General features: G+C 40.4%; 1 protein-coding gene across 22 annotated transcripts in view; it reads right to left on the minus strand.

Annotated features, from left to right (window-relative positions):
* CELF2 (CUGBP Elav-like family member 2) overlaps window positions 1–19890 on the minus strand; it is a 931997-nt gene that overhangs the window by 367506 nt on the left and 544601 nt on the right. For 8 of the 22 annotated variants that reach the window (XM_051820873.2, XM_070055758.1, XM_017347667.3 and 5 more), the window contains one exon: window positions 6245–6310. The exons of 7 other annotated variants lie outside the window; for them this stretch is intronic. Coding sequence is in view for 7 of the 15 variants with exons in the window: in XM_051820876.2 (XP_051676836.1) it covers window positions 241–347 (107 nt within the window). In the remaining 8 variants the exon portion in view is untranslated. Of the gene's footprint in view, window positions 1–240; window positions 3970–6244; window positions 6311–19890 lie in introns of those variants that run through there. 7 more of the 22 variants (XM_051820876.2, XM_017347671.3, XM_017347672.3 and 4 more) reach the window with 7 other exon arrangements.

Genomic DNA, 19890 nt, shown 5'->3' on the forward strand with positions numbered 1-19890 from the left:
AAAGGCAACTAGTACAAATAGAACTCGCACACAGCAGTCCTGCTCCTTTCTCTAGCTCGCTCTCTCTTTCTCCCAATCTCTTGGTCTCGATTCCGTTTCCCCCTCTCTCTTTTAGATTCTTTTCTTTCCCCCTTCTCTTCTAGGATAAGGAAGCTACTTCATTCGGAGTATGATTATCGTCTTGGCCAGCTCCAGAAACTAGGAAAGCATACATTAAAAACAAAGGACACAACAACATACCTTAAAAGCAGCTCCTCATTTCTCATAGTAACAGCGGATTTGGGACAGCGCATGCCTTCTACACTGATAGTCTCAACAAAAGCCAGTTCAGAAGTGCGCTCAAACATCAATGCCACAGTCGCTGCTCACTAATGCGCCCTCTCCTCTCTCTCTTTCTCTTTCTCTCTCTACCCCCCCAACACACACACACACACACACACACAGACACACACACACACTCTCTTCTCTAGTCAAATGCTGAATAGTAGGAGCAAAGGGGCTCCTGCAGATTCAGTAAGTAGAAATAATCCTCTCTGACAAGTTATGTTGTCTAGGCATATTTTTACACTAATACACTGTGCTGCCTATAGGGGTCTTGTTTGCATTCGCTCAAGCCTGGCTGGTGTTAGTTCCCCTAATTACCACCTTAAAAAATTGGAGAGAAAAATAAACAACTCATTTACCTTTCTCTTATACACCTAATAGCAAAACCAATTTCACAGTTTCCTTTTGCTACCAACTATCGCAAGCATTGCAGATGACTAAGGAAAGATCTGGAGAGGTCAGCGTGCTAAAAAGGATTTTTGCCTCTCTTTTCTGGGACACTGCATTCACAGTTGGGTTCATCTGTTCCTCTCCTCTTGTGCTCAGGAAGAGTGACAAGGTCAAGACCCTTAGCCCCACCCTGGGTCATGGATGCAGAGGATAGAGAGTTGGGGGGGGGGGATCTGGAGATATTTTAACTCTGTGTTCACCAGAGTTCCTGTAAATCAGAGAATAATTCACCTGAAGCAGAATCTCGAAAGGAGAATGGTAACACAAAGATTGCTTGGCCACATTAAAGCCCTAATCAACACAAGAGCATCATTCTCAAAAGGCCAATGAGAAAAATCTGCTTCCCTACTTCATTATACTCATTGGGTTTTGCATATACAGTTAACCAGGGAAACACACAGTTTACTTCTGTTTATTGGAATTAGAAGATTCCATGCAAATTAGCCAAGTAAATATCAACTGAAACCCACACATGCACACACTCACACACACAAAAGATTGGATGCCACGTACTGCACAGTCATCCAAAAGTGAAAGCACCACTCGAAGAAGTGTGTGCTGACCGGAAGTTGAGGATGCTCTCAGCTAGGATGGAACACCAACTGAACAGCTCAAAACAGACCCGGGTCACTGAATACTGTGTCACTGCCATCCTGTATCAGCCTAGCTAGGCATGTCAGCAGCGATCTGCACAGGAAAGCATTGGTCAGGATAGTGACAGAGTGAATAAAAGAGTCGTGGACTCAGTTTCCCACCTACTTGAAGATCTGGAACACATCTCAACATCTTGCTTGATCTCTGAGCTCTAAGGTGATTTTAGCAATGACTAGGGAATGGAAAATGTTTAGGGGAAAGGAGAAGGAGATGAAATTTCTTCAATTTCTGCTGCACAGTAATCTTGCTCAGTGTATCCACTGGACTGAGGAAAATAAGCAAAGGACAGCAGTTGCCATCCCTGTGTCTAAAGGTTACTAAAAAGACATGATGAATCACTTGACAAAAGCCAAATTATGAAACAAGAGCCTGTTCCCTAAAACAGCCCTGCTTTGACATATCCTTGTTTCACAACAACATATGAAAGTTAGGGAGTGCACATATAAAAATGAATGACCTTGCCAGAGAATGATATCATACGAAATCTAAGATTTTTTTTGAAGTAAGAAAAATGTCATGTAAATGAGCTTGGAGCCAGAGAGACCTTGAGGAGATAAGAGTGTGAGCCTATTCCCCTTGTGACTGTGCTGAGCGCTGGGGCGGAAGTCTCTTAACCTCTCTGGGGTGCTCTTTGCTCTGGCAGTTAAATGGGGGCAACGAATGCTAATTTGTTTTAAAGCACATAAAGAGCTTGTAATGAAACTGGGTGTGTTCAGCCAGCACAAATATTAACAAAAAGTGGAATGATTGGACTGACATTAGCCATGGGTTTTGTCTAGTAGAGAAAGGCAAAAATATGCTGCTCAGATACACAGCCCTTCCCTGCATCCTGCCTTATAATTTCTAACAGGCTACACTACAAGGGAAAGACTAACACATAACAATGATGCATTCCTTTAATTGTAAATAGATTCTGAGCACTGGAAGCCAGGGCTGTGGCAAATGTGGCTATTCTTGCATTGAAATGAGTTATGCATCTTTAGTAGTAATGACTGAAGCTGAACAAGCCATTACAATGTTCCACTCTCTATGCTTTCTCCTTTCGTTTAGGGACCTTGATAATGAGAAAGCTGTTGAGGAAAGAGTTGAGTGGTTGTCCAAACTCCACTAAGATGACAATTGAGGACCTTGTGTCTACCAATTGTATGTTTTGAACCTGAGGTTAAAAAGGTAGGTGGAGAGAAAGAAGTCACATTATTTCTAACACTTAGATATTATATGGTAACTCTTCGACCCCAAATACACATTGAATCAGTCTTTGCACTTCTTAATGGACCCAATAGAATATCTTTATATAGCTGGTACTTAATAAATATTTGTTAAATAAAGTAGGAATTCTTTTTACTGTCATGTGGATTTAAAATATATTCTCTCAAAAACAAAAAAAAAAAGGGAGAAGGAAAAATGTAGGATGGAAAGAGGGAAGAAGGAAGGAAACATAATTATGTTCTTAGAATTGTATCAATAAATCACATTGAATGTTAAAAACTAATTAAAATTAAAATAAAAATTAAAAATATATAAAAAGACTTAGACATAAAAAAGAATGGATTTACCTTTAAACATTGGAACTTTGGGGGAAAGGATCATTCTATTTTCAAAAATCCTTCTTGTAGTTTACTCAACAAATATGTGGGGGAGCCCACTTTTTAGTCTAATCCAGACATTGGGTGACACAGATGTTAACACTGAAAAATTTCTTTTAAGATATTGTGTTTTAGCAGCTCATTTAAATGACACTCTGGGGCAGTCAGAGCAGGTACCCTTACCTCCTTGGCTGAAAAAGTTCAAGTGCAGAAAGATCCAGTGACTTATCTACAGAAGATGTAACAAGGACCAAGCTTAGGGGAACTCAGCCCACAGTGCAGCCCAGTAGCCCATTGTGCACAGCGATTCACAGATACAAGGCATGGTGTTTGCTTATTTTCGATATTTATTTGAAAGGCACAGCATTGGAGTAGAGAAAGAGAAAGAGAGAGAGAGAGAGAGCTCCATTTGCCATCCGCTAATTCATTCTCCAATAGTTGCAATAGTCATGGCTGGGCCAGGCCAAAACTAGGAACCAGAAACTCCATTTGGGTCTCCCACACGGGGACAGGGGCCTGAGCACATGGGCCATCATCTGCTGCTTTCTTGGGCTCTTGAGCAGGACTTGAACTGCTGGACCAAAATCTGGCTTTTTTTTTTTTTGTTTGTTTGTTATTTATTTGAGAGGCAAGCAGAGAGAGAGAGAGAGAGATGCCATCTACTAGTTTACTCTTCAAATGTCTGCAATGGGGCTGGGCCTGACCAAAGACAGAGCCTGAAACTCAATCCAGGTCTCCCATATGGGGAACCCAATTATTTGAACAATCATTACGACCACTCAGGGTCTATATTAGCAGGAAGCTGGAGTCAGACACTGAAGGCAGGTACTCTGATATGGGATGCAGGCATCTTAACCACTAAGTCCAATGTCCCATCCCATGATGTGTTTTTTAAGGAGCATTTAGTATAATGAATTTAATACTTTTCTAAACTTTTACCCAATTTTTCATGAACTTACCATATATTACTATAGTAGTAATCTTACAGGATAGATGGTAAATTACTGAAAAATAAGTAAAAGGGTTATGTGCTAGATTCTGGTACCACATAAATTCCTTTATTTCAAATGAAGATTGAGCTGAGACTATACAGACTAACCACTTTATAGACAAATTATAATGTTTTTCAAAGCCATCTACAATATGAGTTAACCTTTAACAGTATTCTTTACTAGTAATTTGGTTTGTAGGGGAAAGTTTCAAAAAATTTCAGCAGCAATTAACAAAGAATGGCAACATCAACAAAAACTTACATTGTCTTGATGCCCTGTATATCCAAAAACAAGTTCTTAACTATATAGATTAAATTTTTAGCTAATATGCAAATTTAGTCAAGGAAACTGGAAAACTGCTGCAATATGGGAATACTAGTGATGAAGTTAGAATCATCCAGCTTCTTAACCTTTCTAGATTTGAGCTTCAAAAAAGTTTTTAAAGGTAAATTATATAGGTAAATTATATAGGTAATTTCCAGAATAAAATGCCAAATTCTCAAACACAACACTAATGACTGCGATTTTTTTTCTCCTTCCTCTGCTTTGCCTTTGCATTTTGACATTTACACTGCAAAAAATAGAAAGCAATTCAATGGAAGTATATAATATGAAGTATGATAGGGAGGTGGGGCCTGGCAGGACAGATTCTTCCTTTGATGAAAGGCAGCACACTACCAAAATCTAACCTGCCTCTTGAATCCTCACCCTACAAGAGAAATCCTTGGATGAAGAGGCAACAAGGACATTACATCTATTTAGCTGTTAGTTTCAGACACTGAGAATTGCTGGGTTTAATTAAGAAACATACCATGTCGTTATGGAGAGTGTTAAGAATACACAGAAAACTACTGAAGTCAATATGAAGCAATGATCAAGGTCTAAGAGAAATGGATTTGCAGCATACTATATGCATGACACACAGTAGGAACTCAACAACATTGTTCAAAATTTATCTTTTTTATTTTTATTTTTTGACAGGCAGAGTTAGACAGTGAGAGAGAGAGACAGAGAGAAAGGTCTTCCTTCCGTTGGTTCACCCACCAAAAGGCCGCTACGGCAGGTGCTGCACCGATCCGAAGCCAGGAGCCAGATGCTTCCTCCTGTTCTCCCATGCAGGTGCAGGGCCCAAGCGCTTGGGCCATCCTCCACTGCCTTCCCAGGCCACAACAGAGAGTTGGACTGGAAGAGGAGCAACCGGGACAGAATCTGGCGCCCCAACAGGGACTAGAATCCAGGGTGCTGGTGCCGCAGGTGGAGGATTAGCCTAGTGAGCCGCGGCGCCGGCCTAAAATTTATTTTTTATTTACTTGAGAGACAGAGTTACAGAGAGAGAGAGACATAGAGAAGGAGAGACAGAGAGAGAAGTCTTCCATTCCCAAGAGCCCTACATCCCAAGTGGACATTCCTTCCACAATTTGTGGAACCATTTCCTCATTTTCAAAATGAGATGTTTACTAGGATGAAGGGATAGATGGATGAATACATAGAAATCATAATTGTAGAGCCCCTTAGAATGATTGAGTGCATATTTCTCAATAAGGAGGTATAAATAATAAATTATGGAGTACTTACAACTCCATGAAGCCACTTGAAAATAGGTACTAGATACATTCAAGAGGTATTATTATCAATAGTAATAAGGACTGCTGGCTGTAAAAGAAAGAAGACACCAAGAACTGGCTTTAGAGGGTTAGGTTATTTCTATGTAGGTACAGAAGGCTCTGTTGACAAAAATAAGGAAGTAAAGAATTTCTCATTTAGATGTGGGGCATTTCAAAAGTTCTAAGTTCATTTTGGAGCAAAAATGTTTGAAATCCATGTATCCAAGGGATCGTCAAAAGTCCAAGAAAAATGTGTACTATAAAAAAACTGCATGGATTTAAAAATTTTTGCACCAAAGTAAACATATATTTAGTTCCATTCCCCATTAACTTCTGGGAAGACCCTCATAGACTACCATAAATAGCCTAGTTGAGGAAACAACTAGCTTTGTTTTGTGAACTCTTATAACATAGGCAACAACATGTTCACAACCGAGTGGTGATTTTTCAGCAGGTAGATGGGGAACTTTCGAGAAAGCCACTGGAGAACATACACAAGTTAAGCATTAATGTTTGTGTGGAAAATGGAACAAGTGGATTATTGCTGTTTTTAAGGGAGACATATGCACAAGCTCAAACTGCCATTTTTTCCTCAGGGAGACTATGTCACTTGACCCTTGTATATGCATCCTACCTGTCGATGTAGAGTTTCGGAAATCGGGAGCTCTCTCTGCTTTGGTGGTTTTGATCCTAGGGAATCCTAAGAAGTAAACAGTACAACATTAACAAAGACCATGGGTGGAACAGATTCGCTTTCCTTTCTGGAAAGTCAGACCAAGATGAGGATTTGTGTGATTATATGACAGGATGAAAAGGAAACCCAGATGGTCTAGGAAAGGTGATTTTGAAACTGTCACAACACATTTATAGCTCTTATGGAATACTCAGGCACTTTACATACTGCATTTCTTTCTATGTCACTCTCTGAAATTAAGTTATTTACTTGTTTATTATCTGTTTCCTCCATCTGAACCTAAGTTGCATGAAAGAAAGAACTTTCTCCATTTCAACCCCACTATAGAACAACATGTGGCATATGGTAGAGACCTAATAAACATTTGCTCAATGGCTGGATTTCTTTGTGAGATATTCTTCTTGTTAAGTTTCTTAGCCTCAGTAGCTGACAGCTGTATTATTCGGTTTCTGAAATACCTAGCAAGCTCAAGGAGGAGCGGTTGTCAAGTCATTAGGCTAGAAGCTGGGAGCAACTGAAAGATTAGGAAGGTTCTGTTCTTAACTTTAATGACGTTACATGTTTCTTGAGATGGAATGAGAATCTTATCATTTTCATATTTTTTTAAACTTTAAAGCACTGTGTATTGTTACATAGACATTAAAGTAATAAAACTATTTCCTTGATTACTTTCAAGTAAATACTCAAGCTTCAGATTGAAAGTTGAAGGCAGGTAAGACTGAGCATTGAAAGCGAGACTAGTAAACACGATTTTCAGAATCAGGGGTCACCGGAGTTGGAAGGTGATTTTTGTGGTATCTTGGAAAAAGCAAGTGTGTCCTTATGGCCAGGAACACGAAATCAGAAGTCATTCTCACTTTTGCTTCTTTTATTCTAGGAGCAAGTGTATTTCAGGTATACAGCTCTTCAGTTAACTGTGCCTCTGGCCCAAGTGTTGGCCTCTCCTCATTTTTCCCTTACTATCTTCATTCTTTTTCCCTCTCACCTCACTGAGATATCCAAGTTACATTCTTGTTAGGCCCTTCCTCTGCCTACTATTCAAAACAAAACAGTACATGCTACTCAATGCCACATACATTTCCTTAAATCAGTTCCTAATGAATTGTATCCTCACTTTTTAAAGTGCATTAAATTTTATTTTGTTTTACATTACCAGGATAGACTTTAAACATTACTTTGACCTCTCTATTCATATTAAGTCTGTTAATGCTGTTGTGGTGTATATGATAAACGTTCTTCTAAGAACATGACTAAGTCATGGTCTTCAAAAAGAGAGCTCTTGGCAGGTTCCCAGAGGCCAGAGGGTAATGGAGACAAGGCAGAAAGTAGCCTTGGGCCTAGTGAGCAAGGCCACTGCATTCCACACTAAAGACTTTGGCAACAAGAATCCATTAAAGGTTTTCCACTCTGGAATGGTAACTCTGGCTTCAGTACCAAGCAAGAACTAATAACAGGGAAGAGTCACAAAGCAGGGAGGAAGGCAGTGAGGAAGCCAGTAAGCAGGTAAGAGATGATAAGGCCTGGGACAGAGGTCCTTTTATTTGTAGACCGCTGCTTATTTGTCTGGCTTGTCCTAGATGATTCATTTAAGATGAAATCGCTAAGTTATCAGAGCAGCCCCAAAAGTGCATATTACACTTCTGAGGGAATCCAGGGCCTTGGAAATTAAGAGAAGTCCAGGGTTTCTTAACAAAGCAAATGCAGTTAAGTGGCAGAGATGGAGTGAAGCTTAGCTCTCTTCATTAGCCCACACTGCCTAGGCGGTAACCACTGGGAGAGCGGATTCGAAGATATTTTAGTGGTAGAATCATGATGTGGACAACTAAATGGGTGGAATGAAGAACGCAGGGGAGTTGTTGAAGATCATTCTGATGTTTCCAACATGGACAATTTGGCAAATGATGATACTATTGACTGAGAAGGACACCAAAAAAGGTAAAGTAGTGTAGATGGGGAAGATAAGTTATTCCACCGAGAATAAACTAAGCTTGCGATGCCTGCAGGCAGATCTTCCGAGTGGAGGAGGCAGTTAGAAATACTGCAGAGGATGAGATCAGCCAGGAAGAGGGTTGAAGATGAAAAACGAGAGTTGGACCAAGACCAGAACCCTGGGGGGGAATCAAAACTTGAGGAGGAGGCAAAGGAAGATGCTCCAGTGAAAGAGAGGATAAACATATTACAAAAGCATTTAGACCTAGTTAGAGAGAGAAAATATTCTCATAGAAAGTTATGAGTTACCTTGCCATCTATGATCTCATCAATTATTTGTTTGGATGCTAAATGAAAAAGCAGGGCAGTACAAAACAAGAGGCAGGAACATTTAAAAAGTTTCAGAAACCAGCTGGGAACTGGGACAATCACCCTAGCAGGCAGCCTAGTTTTCAGAGTCAAGATACTTCTGTGCTTGCACACTCTTTTGGAAAGGAGACCAGGGGAAGGGAGTTGAGGCAGACCCCAGAGGTCACAGACAAAACTCTTGCTTTCACTTACACTGGCCAAACGTTCAGCTGCTTGCCCTAACTTCTGGGACAGAAATAAACTTTTGCCAGGCTATGTTTCACTATCTCCTCTAACTCATACCTAAAAAAAAAAAAAAAATACAGGGGGAAGGGGCAGAAGCAGGGGACTGCATCCAACTTTCAGGTCTGCAAAGCAGTGGTACAGAACAAATTTATATGCTTTCAACAGGCAGGTTGGATCCAAGTATTTCCAAAACGCAACATCAAAAGTAGTTGTTGAAGGTGTCTGTGAATTTTGCCTGATAAGGATTCCAAAACTTAAAAGGAATTATAGAACTCAATGTAATTTGCTGGGTTATTTGTTTTACACCTTTAAACATTTCTAGTTAAGTATTATATATTTAATATATATATTAAGTATTATATATATTATATATATATTATATATTTACAGTACCTGTAAGTGTTCATTCAGCTCAATGAATATTCACAGACTGAACATCTTCATGTAATTAGCACCCAAATCAAAAACACCTTGTGTCCATTTTAAAATCCATAACTAAAGTATCATTTGATGGATGTAAATAGATGCAAATAAGAATCAATATGAGAAAAATTGCCAGAAAGACATTGGAAATCAGCTGACCTATATTTCCTGCACAATGTTCCTACCTCCCACCATCTATGTTATCCTACTCCAAGCCACTATAGCTTGAGGAATGTCCCTAACTCTTGTCTTTCTGGGTCTAACCCATGCTACCCATTTCAGCCACAGTTAATACTGAAATTTAATTATAGCAGTCTCCTGCTTAGAACCCATCAGTTGTTTCCCCTTGTCATTCAGATGAAGTCCAAGCCACACAACATGGCTCAAAAGACCCACCTATATCTCCAACTCCTGTCTCAGGGTTTCTCAACTGGCATAGCATGCTCTTTGCATCCCAGACTCCCCATTTCTCAAATGCGTAATTTCTCTTGCCTCTGCCCTTTAGTTCATGCTGCTTCCTATTCATGCAAAACTCTCCGTTGGTCCTCACCCCCTCACTAAGTTTATTTCTGTGTATCCTTCAGGACTTGGCTTAAATCTCAAAGCACTGAGCACAAAAATAGGTGCTTAAAAATACTGGCTGGCTGCACATAAGCAGAAGTCGAGGACATCATCTCAGTAGCAATGGAAATACAGAGATGTCATAATATGGTTCCACTTAAAAAAAAAGGGGGGCCAGTGCTGTGGGTTAGCAGGTGGAGCTGCTGCCTGCAGTGCCTGCATCCCATGTGGGCGCCAGTTCATGTCCTGGCTGTTCCACTTCTAATCCAGCTCTCTGCTATGGCCTGGGAAAGCAGTGGAAGATGGCCCAAATCCTTGGGCCCCTGCAGCCGTGTGAGGGACCCAGAGGAGGGTCCTGGCTCTTGGTTTCAGATCGGCACAGCTCTGGCCATTGTGGCCAGTTGGGGAGTGAACCAGCGGATGGAAGACCTCTCTCTCTCTCTCTCTCTGCCTCTCCTTCTCTCTCTCTGTAGCTCTGACTTTCAAATAAATAAATAAATAATTCTTTAAAAAAAAGAAACCCCATGATGAAACAAACACGCCATACTTTTTTTAAAAAAGATATTATCATGTTAGTTATCTAAAACCGAATTCCACTATTGAGGATTCAAACGAGCACTAGACATGGCACATGACTGCAAAGAACTTAGGACCCATTTAAAAAAACAACTTACATATACGAAACAAAGAACAATATAGAATTCACTGCTATGGGATTTTATGAGCTAAAAGAGCTCCTAGGAAGGAGAGATGACAAGAGCTGACTGGAGGAATCGAAAGACTTTCCTAGCTAGACAGGACTGGGGGGAATCTGGAAGAAGTATGCTTTCCATTGGATAGGACCTGGTGGTAAAGTGTTAGAATCTCTCATGCAAGACACTGGTCTGAAGATAGGTTATATGGGGGACAGTCAAATCAACCCCGAAGAATACAGCATGGATTGACAAGGGCGGAGAAACAGACACTGGAAGAGTGAGGCCACACCTCAAATCTTGAAAAAACAGGCAACGGAATCTGGATTCAACATAGTAAATGATGGAAAGTCTTTGTCATTTCTGGATCATTAGATAAAAATTATCTCTGAATATGCCAATGAGAAGGTGAAAAACAGTCCCAGCAGCTGGTAGCTGACAGGTGGACCATGATGTTCCCAAGGAGACTCTCACAGAACATAACAATCAGGCTTTGAGACCATGGTGGGATGAAAGACAAGGAGACTACAACCACAAAAACAATGACAGAGCCCCCCACTTCTTCCAACCACTTCTTTACCAGTGACAACCCTAGCCCTGCTTTAACCTTTCCACTGTCTAGATTAAAAACTCCCAAGATAACTCCATTAGTCAGCTGAGGCTGCCATAACAACATACCACAGACTTTGTGCCTTAGACAACAGACACTGATTTCTGACTGCTCTGGAGGCCAGAGGTCAAGGTCAGGGTGTCAGCAAGGTGGTTTCTCCTGCAGCCCCCTCTCTGCCTGGCTTGTGAACAGCCTGTTCTGTGTGCCTACACATCCCTGTGTCTCTTCCTTTTTTTTCCAAAGATTTATTTATTTTATTTTATTTATTTGAAAGGCAGAGAGAGAACGAGAGAGAGAGAGAGAGAGAGAGAGAGAGAGAGAGAGAAATCCTCCATCCGATGATTCACTCCCCAGGCTGAAGCCAGGAGCTTGCAGTTCCATCTAGATCTCTTATGTGGGTGGCAGGGGCCAATCTTGGCCCAATACCTGGGCCATCTTCTGCTGCTTTCCCAGCAAGGAGCTGGATCAGAAGTGGTACAACTGGGATTCAAATACCAGGCCTTCTTACTTTTAATAAGGACACTAATCTATAGGACGAGGGCTCCACATTTATGACATCATTTGCCTTAATTATTTTCTTAAAGGCCCCATCTCCAAATACAGTCATATTTTGAAGTACTGGGGATAAAGACTTCAATATATGAATTTGGGGGAGGACATAGTTTGGCACGTAACCATATCCAGTTCTTCCTCATAATACTCAGTATAGTACTGACCTCCATGACCTTAAAATCTGAGAATCACACAGCACCGGCCCTATTAAAAAGTAAGCCCCTTCCCACTCCATTTACCTATGATGCCCTATCATATCCTTGGCACATATTTTCCTTTGCTGTAGCAAGTTAAATAAACCCAATTTGGACTACAGGTGTGTTCCTCGTGGCTCTGTCTGTAGGGTCTCTCTGCCAGGATCTTCCATATTCCTAGGCTTATCTTTCTCATGCTTTGGGTCTGCCTAAAGTGTCTTTCCTCCTTCCTGGTTAACTCCTGCTCATTTTTCAAGATTCCGTTCAAACATGACATCTGCCTGAAAGCATTTCCTAATTTATTCTTTCTAGTAGTTGAATTAAACACTTCTTGTGCTAGTTTTTGTAAGTGTTCACTTGACTAGGATGAACTACATTTTCCAGAATTTACTATCTATTTACTTAAAGATTTTTTTTAAAATTGTATTTGAAAGGCAGAATTAGAGCGAGAGCGAGAGAGAGAGAGCGCACGAGAAAGATCTTCCATCCACTGGTTCACTCCCTAAATGGCCACGATGGCTAGGGCTGGGCCAGGCCGAAACTTCCTGGAGCTTCATCTAGGTCTCTCACATCTGTGTTGGGGTCTAAGCACTGCGGCTATCTTCCACTGCTTTTCAAGGTGCATTAGCAGGGAGCTGGATCAGAAGTGGAGCAACCAGGACTTGAACTGGTGCCCACATGGAATGCCAGCATTGCAAGTGGTAGTTTTGCCTATTACATGACACCAGACCCCACAACTTACTTTTAAAAGAAATGTATCTCATTGCATCTAGTCAGGATTTTTTTCTTTTATGGCTGAATAATATTACATCATGTACAACTGGAGATCATTATGTTTAGTAAAACAAGCCAGACCCAAAAGGATTAATGGTCACAGCTTTTCTCTGGCTTGTGGTAGTTAAAATACACAGCATATAAAAATTTACTATATATGAGTGAAATGAATATTTTTTGATTTGATTATGGTTTGTAGTCCTTGTCTATATTTCTGCTGAACAGTGATTTTTAAACTTTTTTTTTAGAATTATTTATTTGAAAGGTAGAGTTGAAAGAGGCAGAGGCAGAGGGAGAGAGGGAGAGAGAGAGAAAGAGAGAGAGAGAGAAAGAGAGAGAGAGAGAGAGAGATATCTTTCATCCACTGATTCACTCTCCAGTTGGCCACAATGGTCAGAGCTGTGCCAATCCAAAGCCAGAAGCCTGGAGCTTCTTCCAGGTCTCCCACATGGGTGCAGGGGCCCAAGGACTTGGGCCATCTCCTACCGCTTTTCCAGGCCATAGCAGAGAGCTGGATCAGAAGTGGAGCATCTGGGACTCGAACTGGCAGCCATATGGGATGCTGGCACTGCTGATGGTGGCTTTACCTGCTACGCCACAGCGCCGGCCCCTCTTTTTAACTTTTTACTTATTAAAATTTTTATTTAGTGGAGCATTAATCCTTTGACTATAAAGTAAATTAAAAATATGTCATTTCAAAAATTAAAGAAAGGAGAGAAAGAGAGAGCAGGGAGGGTGGGAGAGAGGAAGGGAAGTATCATATTCTTAGGATTGTATCCATGAACTACGTGGAATTTGTTCTTTGATATTAATAAAAATGTATAAAGAATGTTTCTAGTTAGAGTGAGCCAGCGGGAAGACTCTGGGGGAAGGCAAGGACAGAAGGGAAGCAACAGTCATCCTGCCGCGCGCCCACACTGCTGCTGACCTGCTGACTTGCTTCCTTTGGTAAAAGCTACACCTGGGCCTGCAGGTGCTTTGCTTTCCCCTGGTTCCTCCTTGGGCTTCTCTGACTTCTGGGCCAGGCATGTGTTTAGCTCCATCATCGAGGTCACAAGAACTTGACAGAGGCAAAGGCCACAAGAACCAACAAGTGTTTCAGTGCATCCCCCAAGGAGCTCTAGCTTGTGTTTGGGGGGTTCATCTGGCCCCTGATCGTCTGTACCTTACCACCTTTGGCCAATGCACTTGAATTGCCAGCAGCAGATGTACTGAAAAAGCTGGTAGAGACTGCCTAACCTAGTGTCACCTCTGTAAAGTCAAATCCCTGTAACAAATTATCTATCAATCATCTATCGATCTATCTTCATCATCATCATCAATCATCTATCTTCCATCTATCCATCATCTGTCTTTTGATTCTAATAGTTGTGCTTCTCTGGTAGAACCCTCACTGACACATCCCTCCTCTGAAACGTCTCTCTATAGCCTGAACGTTGAATGTTTGCTTCTCTTGTACCATCTGTCACACTTTATTGTCATCATTAGTGTGGTCGATTGGATTATTTTTCTTCAAGCTCTCCCTTTACCATGTGACCTTATAGTGCGCAAAAGCAGCTGGAATATATGTGACCACTCCAATGAGGCTGAGTTTGACAGTGTGACCCGCTTCAACTATTCAAATGTCAGCAGACATTATGTTAAACGTGCTTCTGTGGTTTTGTTGGGGGTCTTTATGCTTATACCCTGTCATGAGAAAAGTATGCCTCTTCTACCTGGGCCCCAGAATGAACCCATGGGGAGGTCTGAGTGGACTCACAGTCTGGAGCCTAGCTCAGCTGACTCACAGCCTTAGATCTGTCAAACCATCATTCATCTGCACACTCATCAATGCAAGAATAAATGCTTCTTCGGCCAGTGTTGTGGCGCATCGGGTTAACACCCTGGCCTGAAGCAATGGCATTCCATATGGGTGCTGGTTTGAGACCCAGATGCTCCACTTCCGATCCAGCTCTCTGCTATGGCCTGGGAAAGCAGTAGAAGATGGCACAAGTCCTTGGGCCCCTGCACCTGCGTGGGAGACCCAGAAGAAGCTCCTGGCTCCTGGCTTCAGATTGGTGCAGCCAATTAGGGAGTGAACCAGCAGATGGAAGACCTCTCTCTCTCTCTCTCTCTCTCTCTGCCTCTCCTTCTCTCTCTGTGTAACACTTTCACATAAATAAATAAATCTAAAAAATAGAATAAATTCTTCTTGTAAATCACCGTACTGTGAAATAACTAGTATATAATGTTATTGCAGTAACTGACTAGCAAGTTTGCTTTTTCACCTTTGCTGCCTTTAGAATTGGCTCTTTGAGATCAGGGACAGTGATAACTTCTATATCTCTAATGCCCAGGAAGGTGCCTATTACACAGTAGGTGCTCAATAAATGTTTGTTGCATAATAAGATAAACAAATGACCAAATGATTGAAGAACCACAATGCAGGCAATAGAAGGCATTGCAAAATAGCATTTTAGGAAGGAGAAACTGATAGAAGTGTGTGGGAAGGAAGTGAGTCCAAATGCAAGTAGTAAGTATAATGTGATCTGTGTACAATTATGAGATAAAAGGTTATCTGCCTTTTATTTTCAGACGAGCAAAAGTTCAAGAGGCCACTGGAGTGCCTTGTGACTCCAGTAATCTTTGAAGAGCATTTTTTTTCACTATCTCAAGTCTCTGGGGGCGGCTGAAGTTCCTGTCTGTAGGCACGGATAATGTTACTGAAATTGACAGAAGATGAAAAGCTAGAACCTCTTCTAAAACAAACAAAACAAAACAAAGAAAACAAAACTGGGAAGTAGAACTTTGCTATTCTTCCTTCAGATAACCTTGTCTCTGTGTAATCATCGAATCTGATACATGCAGTTTGCTGCCCCTTTGACCCACTGATGGTTTTTGTTGGTGACAGGTGGGTGTGACACCACATCTGAGACTCTCAGCCTGGTCACCAGAGGTCCTTGCAGCCCCTTCTCCTCAGTTTCCTCAGCAACAGCTTCCCAAGTGAGACTCTTGTCACATTCCCTTAGTGCGTGTGTCATTGGCCTGTCATTAGGATCGCTCCTTAGGAGACAGTTTGAAGGATGCCAAATTTATTATAGCTGTCTGCAGCTGAACTTTGCTAACCTTTTTCTTACATTGCATGAATAACACACACACACACACACACACACACGCACGCACATGTGTTCCTGCACACACACTCCCAACACAAGAGACACATACATGTTTCACGGTATTTTGGAGAACAAAGAGATAGCCTACATTTTGTTTGGTGTCAATCATACCCTGAGATTAAAGCTGCTGTTTTATGCATTCAAAAGTTACACCCACCAAATGCAGGCTTTCTCTGCCTAAGCTCTGAACTTCAAAAGGAATACTTTATAGGAAGGAAAAAAAAAACCCACAAAAACAAAACAGCACCCGTGCACACACACATGCACACACACACACACGAACCTCCAAAAGATGCTGGAAGCACCTGAATGTGTTTCATTTCCATTTTTATTAATGAAGGCCCAATACCAGAACACCTGCAAAACCACTAGGGTTGTGCAAAGCCACTGAGAACACAGACTACCCCAGAGGCTACCAAAACCATACCAACACAGGTAGAAATGCGTGAGCCGGTATGTTTGTGAGCAACTTAGTGAATCCTACTTCAAGGCTGTTTCAGGCTGAAACAGAATTTGTTTTGTAACAATTACTTATCCAGAAATATCTAGAAGGCCATTTCCTTTTTTAGCCTACATTTAGCATCTTGCTACAAATGAAACGTCATCAATATAATATGCTAAATTCCTACTGAGCATATAATATTATACTACTAAAATTTTACTATTAAAATGTTCTTAATTTAGATGCCATTAACTTAGATTTAGTGATAACCTGCACATATAATGTGATTTTTTAAAAAAAATAATGCTCATTGTTTCTAATGATAATACAAGCAATTCATACTCATGATATTGCTCAGAAATACAGATAAGTATTACAAAGAAAAATTATCATCACCTAAATCCAGCTAGAAAAAAAACAGTTCCTTAACTCTTGGTATGTTCACTTTCAATGCATATATTTCATCTTTTTACATAAAATTAGAGGTATATTAATGAGAATTTTAAGTTCTTTTTGAAAAGGGCATGAGCTATTTTTCTCAAGTAGTGATATTTTCTAAGCATTACATACTAATTCATTTTACTTACGTCCCATAATTTATTTAGCCATTTCCTAAGCAGAGACATTAAAAGTGCTTCTAAATTTTTACTTTTATATATAGCATTGAGATGAAAATTCTTAAATATGGAAGTCTGTCAGCATTTCTGAGTTTCTTCGGAGAGAACTGCTTTGTCTTAATATGTATTACCAAATTGCTTTGCACAAATTTGTAACCATTGACATTCCCCACATATTAGGAAACTTAACTTGCCGATCTTTCAGATGCATTGTTATTTAATCTTAAATTTATAAATGCAATGGATGAAAAAGAGTTATTTCACTGTTTCATTTCATTTCTTTGGACAATAGCAAAGGAAAATACTTTCCCCAATGTTGATTATTTCATTTGTCTACTTTTATGGCCTGTTTATGTGCCTTAGCCATAAGCAGGCAATTTTTTAACTGAGTTGTGACAGCTCTAAATATTTTTCTGTATTTTAATTATTTAAAAAAAGATTGACATTGCTTTTTCCAGGTCATCATTTATTTTAATTGTTAGGGGCAGGCAATGGTTAAAATGCTACTCGGGATGCCCGCATCCTGCACCAGAGTGCCTGGTTCAAGTCCTGGCTCTCCCACTTTTGATCCATCTTTTTGCACACCCTGGGAGGCAGCAGGTGATGGCTCAGTTGCTGGGTCCCTGCTACCTACATGGGAGACCTGGATGTACTTCCAGGCATCTCACTTTGGCCTGGCCCAGTCCTGGTGGTGCTGCTATTGTGGACATTTGGGAAGTGAAACAGCAGATGAAAGATCTTTCTCATCTGTCTATCTCTGTCTTTAAAATAAAAGGAAAAAATAATAAAAATTTAAAAAAAAGGCTTTTGGTGCTGTATTTAAAAATTTCTATATATCCAAAGGTCTCAAGTATTTTAATTTTCTTTTTCATTTTTATAATAAAAATCTTGCCCACCCTGACAGTAGACTGATATGTAGTTTGTATTTTGTTGGTTTTTATTTTTACTATTTGATTCATCTGGAACTTATTTTGCTGCATGGCATATGAGGGCCCAACCTGAGTTTTCCCTCTTTCCACATGGGGAAGTTTTACCAGTCTCAGTCATTATATGATTTTTTCCCGTGATTTTTTTTATGGGGAGGGGAGGAGGTAAAATGTATGTATTTATGTATTACATTCCATGCTACTGAATCTGTCAGTCATTTCTTACATTGGTACCTTTTTTTTAGTTATAAAAATTGGTATTCCTCTTTTATAACATCTCACATAGCAAGTTATCGTAATCATTACTCTCTCCTTTTAAAGGGAAATCAAGCTGACATTTAGGATAATCTTGTCCATTCAAAAAATGCTACTGATATTTTGACTAGCATTTACATATAACTTTTTTGTTTAGGAAATGTAGCATCTTGCTCTTTGTATAAGGAGCATGAATTAACACTAAATATATTAAAATCTGAATTTTTTTTCAGAGAGGACTTAATGTTTTCTTCATATGGTTTCCATATCTGTAGATACTGACTTGAAGTAAAGCCAAGATTTTTAAGATGTTTTTGGGGGCTGGCGCTGTAGTGTAGTAGGCTAAGCCTCCATCTGGGGCTCCAGCATCCCATGTGGGTGCCGGTTTGTGTCCTGGGTGCTCTCTTCTGATGCAGCTCTCTGCTAACAGCCTGGGAAAGCAGTGGAAGATGGTCCAAGTGCTTGGGACCTTGCACCTGTGTGGGAGAATCAGAAGAAGCTCCTGGCTCCTGGCTTTGGATTGGCCCAGCTCTGGCCATTGTGGCCATTTGGGGAGTGAATCAGCGGATGGAAGACCTCTCTCTGTAACTCTGCCTCTCAAATTAATAAACAAATTTTTTTTGACAGGCAGAGCTAGACAGTGAGAGAGAGACAGAGAGAAAGGTCTTCCTTCAGTTGGTTCACCCCGCAAATGGTTGCTACGGCTGGCGCACTGTGCCAATCCGAAGCCAGGAACCAGCCTGGTCTCCCATGCAGGTGCAGGGCCCAAGCACTTGGGCCATCCTCCACTGCCTTCCCGGGCCACAGCAGAGAGCTAGACTGGAAGAGGAGCAGCCAGGACAGAATCCGGAGCCCCAACCGGGACTAGAACCCGGGGTGCCGGTGCCGCAGGTGGAGGATTAGCCTAGTAAGCTGCGGCGCCGGCCCAGATTTTTTTTTTTAAAAGATGTTTTTGTCCTTATAACTGTCCTTGAATTCTTACATGTTTTAGTTGGTTATCTTCCATTGTAATTGTTTATATTCATTTATTTTGAAAATGATAGAAAATTTTCTTTGTGTTCCCAATTAGCATGTCTGTTACTTTAGTTTTAGTATCTTATTTCTGTGATCAGACTTTCCGGAACTTATTTGATGCATAGTGTTAATTTGTACTCTAGTTCATCTGTTTACCCAATGGTTGGTTGAAGATAACTGTCTTTCATTAAATTTTAATTGTTTTTAAGAGTTTTTTTTTTTAACCCTGAGGAAAAAGGCCTTAATTTTGTTAGGCATCTTTTGACATTTTTATTTCCTTATTGACCTACAGAGATGGTGAATTATATTAAATTATAGAACATGTCTTAAGCTAAAACATCCTTTTATGATTGCGCAAACCAGAAATGGTTTTAGAGTATGATTCTTTCAATGAGCTCTATCTTTGAATTGTGTAAAGGCATATGTGTCAAAACATGGTCTTAACTAGAAACATTTTTCTGACTAAAATGCTAAAAAGTAAATGATATAACTTGGTATGTTAAGGCCTTAGAAAACATATTTAATATAGCCCTATAGGTCTATGAGCATCTGGAATTCAACTGAGTAGTATATGGATGCCTTAGTTTAATATAACATTTATAAAATAGTATACATTTGGGAAATTCTCCAACATTTGAAAAAACAGTTCTGAAGTGAGGTTTTAGTACACACCCAGAAATGGAAAAAAAATCTCTGAAGAGCTATTACAATATTTTCATTACTGACTGGCTAGATACTCTAAAATTATCAGCCATGTTTGCTGCTTGTGGTTTGGAATCAAGGGTCTCTGCAGCATTGCCAATCTTAATCTCTCTCATTAATACTCTGAGACATGTTTCAAGTGGAAG

The sequence above is a fragment of the Oryctolagus cuniculus genome, chromosome 13 (assembly GCF_964237555.1).
Source record: "Oryctolagus cuniculus chromosome 13, mOryCun1.1, whole genome shotgun sequence".
NCBI lineage: Eukaryota > Metazoa > Chordata > Mammalia > Lagomorpha > Leporidae > Oryctolagus > Oryctolagus cuniculus.